Source organism: Trachemys scripta, unplaced genomic scaffold, assembly GCF_013100865.1.
Source record: "Trachemys scripta elegans isolate TJP31775 unplaced genomic scaffold, CAS_Tse_1.0 scaffold_28, whole genome shotgun sequence".
In the NCBI taxonomy this organism is placed as follows: Eukaryota; Metazoa; Chordata; order Testudines; family Emydidae; genus Trachemys; species Trachemys scripta.
The window spans coordinates 263,978-273,832 of record NW_023260513.1 but is presented as its reverse complement, the minus strand read 5'-3'; the positions used below and the strand labels follow the sequence as shown (position 1 = coordinate 273,832).

The 9,855-nt window shown below is 55.2% G+C and overlaps 1 protein-coding gene across 1 annotated transcript; it reads right to left on the bottom strand.

Moving 5' to 3' along the window:
* Nucleotides 1–849: 849 nt before the first annotated feature.
* LOC117870438 lies at nucleotides 850–7,162 on the bottom strand. Its single transcript, XM_034757590.1, has 5 exons — nucleotides 7,021–7,162; nucleotides 5,167–5,336; nucleotides 4,494–4,626; nucleotides 3,086–3,255; nucleotides 850–1,707 (listed from the first exon to the last, which is right to left on the bottom strand). The coding sequence occupies exons 1-5, from the start codon at nucleotides 7,115–7,117 to the stop codon at nucleotides 1,567–1,569; spliced, it is 711 nt and encodes a 236-aa protein (XP_034613481.1). The 5' UTR covers nucleotides 7,118–7,162; the 3' UTR covers nucleotides 850–1,566.
* Between the last annotated feature and the right edge of the window lie 2,693 nt (nucleotides 7,163–9,855).

Here is a 9,855-nt window from a genome sequence, read left to right as displayed (position 1 = left end):
TAAAAACTGGCTTGCTGATAGATCCCCCAAAGTAATTTTTGCTGGGAATTGTCATCTAATAGGGGTGTTTCTAGTGGGGTTCCCCAGGGACCAATGCTAGGTAATATCTGTATCAATTGAGCTGGAAAAAACCCATAAACCAGGGGTGGGGAAACTACAGCTCGAGGTGCAGGGTCAGGGCTGCACCACACGACTCCCAGAAGCCACAGCATGGCCCCACTCCTGCTACTATCTGCTCCAGTGGCCTCCTCCAGCACGCCAATGGGACCTGCACGGCCAGTGCCTGTGTGTAAGAGCCGGAGAAGGGACATGCCGCTGCTTCCGGGAGCCGCTTGAGGTAAGTGCCGCTGGGAGCCTGCACCCCAGAGCGTCTCCCCACACCCCAACCCCCTGCCCCAGCCTGATCCCCTTCCTTCCCTACGAACCCCTCGGGCCCAGCCCAGAGCACCCTTCTGCACCCCAAACTCCTCATCCCCCGCCCCACCCCAGAGCCCGCACCCCCAGCCAGAGTCCTCACCCCCCCGCCCCGCTCACCCACTCCAGCCCAGAGCCCCCTCCTGCACCCTGAACTCCTCATTTCTGGCCCCACCCCACAGCCCGCACCCCCTGTCAGAGCCCTCACCCCCTCCCACACCTCCAGCCCCAATTTTGTGAGCATTCATTGCCCGCCATACAATTTCTATTCCCAGATGTGGCCCTTGGGCCAAACAGTTTGCCCACCCAGGGCTACAGTGTAGCTCAGCAACCCCCCCCCCCACACACACACGATTCCCTCCAGCACTCCCACAGTCTTCTGCCAGCTCAGGACAATACCGAGCCTCGTGTGTCAAAAGTCTTCTGACTGCGGTATGAAAAGAGACAAATTGGTTTCTTTATCCAAGCAACATTACCAAGTTACAGTGGGCCAGGCAGATGGCATGGGGAGGCCAGGCCAGGAGGGATCCCAGCGGTGGGAGAGGTGGGAGATGTGGGGAGCGCAGGGCAGGGTGGGGATCCCGGCAGTGGGAGAGGTGAGAGATGTGGGGAGCGCAGGCCGGAATGGGGATCCCAGCAGTGGGAGAGGTGGGCGATGTGGGGAGTGCAGGGCAGGGTGGGGATCCCGGCAGTGGGAGAGGTGAGAGATGTGGGGAGCGCAGGGCAGGGTGGGGATCCCGGCAGTGGGAGAGGTGAGAGATGTGGGGAGCGCAGGCCGGAATGGGGATCCCAGCAGTGGGAGAGGTGGGCGATGTGGGGAGCGCAGGGTGGGGTGGGGATCCTGGCGGCGGGAGAGGTGGGCGATGTGGGGAGCGCAGGGTGGGGTGGGGATCCCAGCAGTGGGAGAGGTGGGAGATGTGGGGAGCGCAGGGTGGGGTGGGGATCCCGGCGGCAGGAGGACGGGGTAGGCAGACAGATTCCAGTCTCCAAGAGAGCTGGTGAGTTTTAGGGCAACTGGGTTTAGAGGCTGCAGGGGGAGGGAAGTGGGGGAGGGGAACAGGTTTGCTTTAACTTCTGGAGGTGAAGGATTTGGGGGAGTCGCCCACTTAGGAGCCTGCCTCAGTTTCCCCAATGGCCTCCGCTCAACGGTCACTATTTGCTGTAATTGTAACGCTTGATCGTGTAGCAGATTAAGGCGACCAGCTCCCAATATTCCTCGAAGGAGATGAGCTGATTCTTGTCTGTATCCAGTTTCTTCAACATGTCCTTCCCCGCCTCTGTGCTTTGCACATCCTGAAACACCAGGGAGACATGGCAAAGACGTGGTGCGGGAAGCAGTTGGCCAATGAATTCGGCTACTGGTGAGGGGGAGTGTGTTGTGGTGGCCCCTGCTGGAGGGAATCAAACCTGGTGTGTGTGTGTGTGTGTGTGTGTGTGTTGCTGCGCTTCAAGCGAGAGGCAGAGGTGGATAAAGGAGGGGTGAATTAAGAATTAAAGGGCATCATCAGAGCTGGTGGCAGGAAAGGGGGAGCCCAGGTCCAGGCTAGCAGGGGGTTGCAGGTGAGGATAGAGGGGCACTGACAGAGCTGGGGTGAGGGAGTCCAGGGCTGGGATAGCAGCAGGGGGCTATGGGTCGGGTTTGAGAGGCACTGGCAGAGCTGGGGCAGCAGGGGGCTGCGGGTCGGGAGTGAGGGGCACCGGCAGAGCCCCCTTTGCCATCAGTGAGCAGTTGGCAATTGCTGGTGCCTTGGGGTGCGAGTAGGGTGACCAGATGCCAAAGATGAAATATCGGGACGCCGGGGGGTGGGGAAAAAAAAAAGGGCACCAGAGCGTGCCCCCCCCCCCGCCGCAACCCTCTGCAGCCGCTGGCTGCGCCCCCCGGCTCTGCAATCAGAGATGCCCTAAAAACCAGCCTCCCTCCCGGCACGGGCTTGTCCCGCCTCCGCACACAAAGGCTGGTGCAGGAGGCGAAGTCCCGGGGGGTGGGGCCGGGAAGGTTGCAGGAGCAGGGGGCAGTGAGAACCCACCCGGGGACGGGAGAGCCCCGCAAAGGAGGCACAGACCCTCCGTTCCCCACCCTGTAGCTGCCATAAGCTCCAGTGAACAAACCGGAGCGCTCCCCCCTTGGTGTGTGTGGGACTGCCGAGCCGAGCCGCTTCCTTCTTCCCCCGCCGCCTCCGCTCCACTCACGGGCGGGAGGTTTCGGGTTACAGCGCCCGCGCCCCGGACCCCCACAGCCGCCGCGCCAAGAGAGAGGCGCGGACTCGGCGCAACTCCCCGACCCTCCTCCCTCCATCCCCCTCCACACATCCCTCCTCCGCTGGCCTCTGGGCGCAGCTGCTGCACCGCACCACCCTCTTAATCTTCATGGCGGCCGCGCCACACACGCTGGTGTCCGGCCTCCCTCCAGCGCGTGCGCCGCCGCCACACAGCTGATCGGCACACAAGCGGCGTGCATGGGGAAGAGGCGGGGCCAGGGCGGGGATTTGGGGAGCTATCCAATGGGGGGGGAAGGGGGGGGCGGAGTCAGGGGGTGGGCGCGAGCCGGAGCTTCTTTGTGCAGTGTCCCGACCAAACATCGGTCGGGCCGCGGGACAAACAAGGAAATATCGGGACAGTCCCATAAAATCGGGACGTCTGGTCACCCCGGGTGCGAGTCGCCGGGTCTCACCGTGAGCTGATGGCGCAGCTCGTTGTTGAGCAACTTCTGGAAAGCCGCCTGGTCCAGCGCCTGGGCTCCGCCTTTGTCCTTGGCGTATTTGTAGAAGCTGCCCACGATGGCATGGAGGCCTTTCTCCAGCTCAGAGTCTTTCCCAGCCGTCTCGGCCGGCTTCCTTCCACCTGCAAAGCAAAGGCAGATGTCGCCTTTAGGGTCCCACCAGCCCCAGAGACCTCAGCCAGGGGCCCATGTCTTGGCCTTGCTGGGGAATATCTGCTTGTGCAACAGTGCCCTCTGCTGGAGATAGCCAGACACACTCAAGTATAGGATAGATAGATTAGCTAGAGGGGGTGTCTGGGATAGATAGATAGATATAGATAATCAGTAGTTCACAGTCAAGCTGGAAGGGCATATTGAGTGGAGTCCTGCAGGGATCTGTTCTGGGTCTGGTTCTGTTCAATATCTTCATCAATGATCTGGATAATGGCACAGAGATCACACTTGTAAAGTATGCGGACAATACCAAGCTGGGAGGGGTTGCAAGTGCTTTGGAGGATAGGATTAAAATTCAAAATGATCTGGATAAACTGGAGAAATGGTCTGAAATTCGGTGAGGACAAATGCAAAGTACTTCACTGGGAAAATGGGAATGACTGTCTAGGAAAGAGTACTGCGGAAAGGGATCTGGGGTCACAGTGGACCACAAGTTAAATACGAGTCAACAGCGTAACACTGTTGCAAAAAAAAGAGAACATCATTCTGGGCTGTATTAGCAGGAGTGTTGTAAGCAAGACATGAGAAATAATTCTTCCACTCTACTGAGGATAGGACAAGAAGCAACGGGCTTAAATTGCAGCAAGGGAGGTTTAGGTTGGACATTAGGAGAAACTTCCTGTCTGTCAGGATGGTTAAGCACTGGAACAAATTATCTAGGGAGGTTGTGGGTGGGGATCCCGGCAGCAGGAGAGGCGGGAGATATGGGGAGCACAGGTCGGGGTGGAGATCCTGGCAGCGGGAGAGGTGAGAGATGTGGGGAGCACAGGTTGGAATGGGGATCCCGACAGCGGGAGAGGTGGGCGATGTGGGGAGCGCAGGGCGGGGTGGGGATCCCAGCAGCGGGAGAGGTGGGCGATGTGGGGAGCGCAGGGTGGGGTGGGGATCCTGGCAGCGGGAGAGGTGGGAGATGTGGGGAGCGCAGGGTGGAGTGGGGATCCCCGCAGGGGGAGGACGGGGTAGGCAGACAGATTCCAGTCTCTGAGAGAGATGGTGAATTTTAGGGCAACTGGTTTTAGAGGCTGCGGGGGAGGGAAGTGGGGGACGGGGACAGGTTTGCTTTAACTTCTGGAAGTGAAGGATTTGGGGGAGTCGCCCACTTAGGAACCTGCCTCGGTTTCCCCACTGTCCTCCACTGAACTCTTACGTTTGCTGTAATTGTTACACTGGATGGTTTGGCAGACGAAAGCGACCAGGTTCCAGTATTCCTCGAAGGAGATGCCCTTCTTGTTTGCATACCTCTTCAACAGGTCCTTCCCCGCCTCTGTGCTCTGCACTTCCTGAAACACAAGGGAGGCATGGCAAAGCCGCGGTGTGGGAAGCAGCTGGCTAGTGAAGGCTGCTACTGGTGGGGGGCAGAGGGGAAGATGGCTCCTGCTGGAGGGAATCACATCTGCTACATGGGTATGTGTGTGTGTGTGTGTGTTGCTGAGCTACAAGCTAGAGGCAGAGGTGGATAAAGGAGGGGTGAATTAAGGGACATCATCAGAACTGGTGGCAGGAAAGGGGGAGCCCAGGGCTGGGCTAGCAGGGGCTGCAGGTCAGGACCGAGGGGCACCGGCAGGACTGTGATAGCAGGGGGTTGTGGTCGGGAGTGTGGGGCACCAACAGAGCTGGGGTGAGGGAGCCCAGGGCTGGGATAGCAGAAGGGGGCTACGGGTCGGGTTTGAGAGGCACTGGCAGAGCTGGGTGGGGGAGCCCAAGGCTGGGGCAGCAGGGGGCTGCGGGTCAGGAGTGAGGGGCACCGCCAGAGCCCCCTTTGCCATCAGTGAGCAGTTGGCAATTGCTGGTGCCTTGGGGTGCGAGTCGCCGGGTCTCACCGTGAGCTGATGGCTCAGCTCGTTGCTGAGCAACTTCTGGAAAGCCGCCTGGTCCAGCGCCTGGGCTCCGGGCGGGCCCTTGGCGTATTTGTAGAAGCTGCCCACGATGGCATGGAGGCCTTTCTCCAGCTCAGAGTCTTTCCCAGCCATCTTGGCCGGCTTCCTTCCACCTGCAAAGCAAAGGCAGACGCCGCCTTTAGGGTCCCACCAGCCCCAGAGACCTCAGCCAGGGGCCCATGTCTTGGCCTTGCTGGGGAATAGCTGTTTATGCAATATTGACCTCTGCTGGAGATAGCCAGACCTGCTCAACTGTAGGATAGATAGATAGATAGATAGATAGATAGATAGATAGATAGATAGAGGGGGTGTTTGGGGCTAGGTAGATAGGTAGAGTGGGTGTTTGGGGATGTGTAGATAGATTAGATAATCAGTGGTTCACAGTCAAGATGAAAGGGCATATTGAGTGGAGGCCCCCAGGAATCTGTTCTGGGTCTGGTTCTGTTCAATATCTTCATCAATGATCTGGATAATGGCACAGAGATCACACTTGTAAAGCATGCGGACAATACGAAGCTGGGAGGGGTTGCAAGTGCTTTGGAGGATAAGATTAAAATTCAAAATAATCTGGACAAACTGGAGAAATGGTCTGAAATTCAGTGAGGACAAATGCAAAGTACTTCACTTGGGAAAATGGGAAATGACGGCCTAGGAAGGAGTACTGCGGAAGGAGTTCTGGGGTCACAGTGGACCACAAACTAAATATGAGTCAACAGTGTAACACTGTTGCAAAAAAAAGAACATCATTTTGGGATGTATTAGCAGGAGTGTCATAAGGAAGACCCGAGAAGTAATTCTTCCACTCTACTCTGTGCTGATTAGGCCTCAGCTGGAGTATTGTGTCCAGTTCTGGGCTCCACACTTTGGGAAAGATGTGGACAAACTGGAGAAAGTCCAGAGAAGAGCAACAAAAATGATGATAGGTCTAGAAAACATGAGCTATGAGGGAAAATTGAAAACACTGGGTTTGTTTAGTCTGGAGACGAGAAGACTGAGGAGGGACATGATAACAGTCTTCGAGTATGTAAAAAGTTGTTGTAAAGAGGAAGGTGATAAATTGTTCTCCTTAACCTCTGAGGCCAGGACAAGAAGCAATGGACTTAAATTGCAGCAAGGGAGGTTCAGGTTGGACATTAGGCAAAACTTCCTAACTGTCAGAGTGGTGAAGCACTGGAATAAATTGCCTAGGGAGGTTGTGGAATCTCCATCACTGGGGATTTTAAAGAGCAGGTCAAACACCTGTCACGGATGGTCTAGATAATACTTAGTCCTGCCCCAGTGCAGGGGACCTGGGCTAGGCGATCTCTCTAGTCCTACAGTTCTACAACTCTATGGTCACTAAGTCAAGGATTCGGAGCTGTGCACAGGAAGTGAGGAGATCAGTCACCCTTTCTCTAGCTTTTTCTCCACTCTTCTGAAAATCTCCACGCTCTTTAAAAACATGGATTGAAAAAGCCTCAAAAGCACCGTGCACTGCATTGGACTGGTGGGCGCCATGAGAGGGCAGTGAGGGCAAGGGCTGAGATGAGATTAGGACCCACCTCTGCAGCCTCCCGCAAGTCCTGTGCTCCAACCCCCAGGTCCCTCCCCTGTCCCTGAGCTAGGAATAGGAGCTAGGGAGTCCTGGTTCCCAGCCCCGCTGCTTTAATCCCCTAGACTCCACTCCCCTCCCAGAGCTGGGGACAGAACCCAGGAGTCCTGGCTCCCAACCTTCCCTGCTCTAACCCCCTAATTATTGCATCTTCTTGCTCTAAGAATCTCTCCAACCCCCAACCTGAGGTGCAGGGGGAAACCTACCTCCACAGGATGACAGCCCGCAGCCTCGTTCTTGTCTCTCTCTGTCGGGCCCTTCCCCGGGGCAGTCAGTTAATGTCGCCTTGCTTCTGGCTCTCATTCAAGTCCAGCCTCTTGTTAGGCAACCAGTCCCACTTGCATGGAAAACCACTCCCCATCTCCCGAGCCCGAGCGCTGGACGACTGCTGGCGTCTCTCCCAGCCAGAGATAACACCGGCGCTGACTCATTAGAGCACCTGGGGAGCCGGAGTTTGAACTTTGTTTGCCCCTCACAGGTCTCTACCCTTCGCCTCAACGGCGCGTCCCACGGCAGGGTGGCCTTTGGCAGTGCCACTAGGGGGCGCCACTCGGGACGTGGCAGAGGGAGGCTTTGAACCCTTTGCCTTGCGGCTGCCGACGCACAAGGGTCTGCCCGTGTCAGTGAACAGAGGGGTCCCCCTCGCACTGCAGCAGTAGAAGGTTCCTGGGGGGCTCCCAGTGGCCACCGCTCGCTTCTCTTTCCAGCCGCTGGGAACTCATTGTGCCTTTGTCCACTAGATGAAGGAGCCCTCAGCTAGCAGAGATGCTCTCCCACTCTTGGACCAGAGATCTTCTCCCACTGTAGGGAGCTGTAGACCATGATCAAGCCACCTCTTAACCTTCTCTTGGGTCAACCAAACAGACTGAGCGCCTCCATCTTCCAGACCTCGAATCATTCTTCATAGAATCATAGACATGTCGGGCTAGAAGGGCCCTCGAGACGTCACCCTTTAACCTTTCCCCCTAAGTCAGGTTTTCTCCACCTTTGATCATTTTCGTTGCTCCCCTCTGGACTCTCTCCGACTTGGCCACCTCTTTCCTAGAGGGTGACGTCCAGAACTGGACACTGTTGGGCGCGTGAGGCAGGGGACGGAGTCACACGTCTACCCACTTTAGGCTGCATCAAATTTTGCCCAGGCTATTAGACAGATGAGGTGGGGGAGGCCATATATTTTACTGGACAGCAACAGAAGATGACCTTCCACACCTGGTCTCTCAGGTAGAATTATTGTTGTGTCTGGACATGCATTGATGCCAGATGAATAATGACAGACAAGATGAAATAGGTAAATAGGCCTGTTACCACACTCCGGGACACGGAGAAACCTTTCCACCTTCCATGACAGTCATGGCCTCGCACGATCTCCTGGTCTGATCCTTCGGTCCCATCCTTCAGCTTCTGGTCTGGCGCTTCGCCAGTTTTGGGCCCACGTTCCCTTGGATTCTTGTGCCGTTTCACATTCCCCATTGTTCAGCTTTTCTCCGATTAGCATTTAGCACAGGACGCACTGCTTTTCACATAGCCCATGGAATACATCTACACACGTTACAGTTATCTAACATCTACTGTTTTCTGTGCCGAGTTATCCCGGGCGCCCTGTTTCTCAGCCTTCCCAGCAAAGGGGTTTTTATTTATTATTATGTTTGTGTACCTGTTACTTCCATCTTCCAGCACGACACATTGCTCACCACAACAGCACTAATAGCATCCTAAATCAGCAATTTGATATCAAAGAAGAATTGGCAAAAACACTCTGGTGTTTCCTTATCTCTACTCATTATTACACCTTATCAAAAATGTAACGATCAACTCTCTTCCTTCCTTAGAATTCAGCAAACCTTCATTGTTCTTACAGGATACGTACATCTCCCCGTTCGACCCTTTAATCTATTAGAAGGGGGGTTTGGAGCGCAGTGTCATTTTTTAATAGCAACATTTCTTTATCTTCTGCAAACGCAGCTTTGTCAGGGACTTTTTGTTTCTGAGTCCAAAACCTGCATTTGTTTATTGCCAAATCTTGTCAGTGGGTTTTCTTTTGCTGTTATAAATTCTGAGGGCCTTTGGGCTTTAGTTGTCCCCCAACACCATACTCCAGCTGAGGTCTCCCCCAGGTTGAGCAGAGCAGGACAGTTACGTCTGTAACCTAGCCCTGGGCCTAGGAGGGCAGTGATGTCTACTAGGTTAGCGTCAGCGGAGTCAGGGCACTTAGGTTACATCCTGGGCTCTGGGAGGGGAGTGGGGCTTAGTGGGTAGAGCAGAGGGGGCTCTAAGTAAGGACTCCTGGGCTCTATCCCTAGATCTTGGAATGGAAGGATGGATCAAGTACATTAGAGTGAGGGATGGGGCACCAGATCTCTGGGTTCCAGACCCAGTTCTGGGAGAAGAGGGAGATCTAATGGATCACAGCAGTGGGGGCTTGGAGTTAGGTCTCCTGGAGTCTGTTCTGGGTGGAGAGTGGGGTTGGTTGTCATAACTGGGCCTACACATGTATCCTAATTGTGAGCCCAGCTGTAAGAAACTGAGTAAAAGTTCATAAAATGCAGTGAGTGTGAAGGAATCCTCATATTATCCTGTATTTTACAGCTAGGGAAACTGAGGCCCACAGAAATGCAATGACTTACCCAAGATCACACAGGGCATCGGTGGCAGATCTGGGAACTGAACCCAGCTCTCCGGAGTCCCAGCCCAATGCTGTAAGGTCAAGAGGGGGGAACAGACGTGTTGGTGTCACTAGGCATAACCCTAGGTAACTCGGGAGGGGGGAAGGCCACTAAGTGTCAATGAAGCCTTCCTGCACTAGGCCTATATGAACCAAACTTCTTCCATGTTTAAACTCTAATCAACCTCACAAGCCAGGTGCAATTGGAATATGTAAGCAACCAGTTATCTGTGTGCAACCCCCTGCTCACACCGGTATCAAACGGTAATAATGAGGCCTGCGTGTTTCTGGCTGAAGGGAAAAAGGACAAGATAACGGTTTAAAGAAGTTACTAACAAGCTAGGCTTATAGCTGCCAAGAATGACTTAACTGCTTAAAT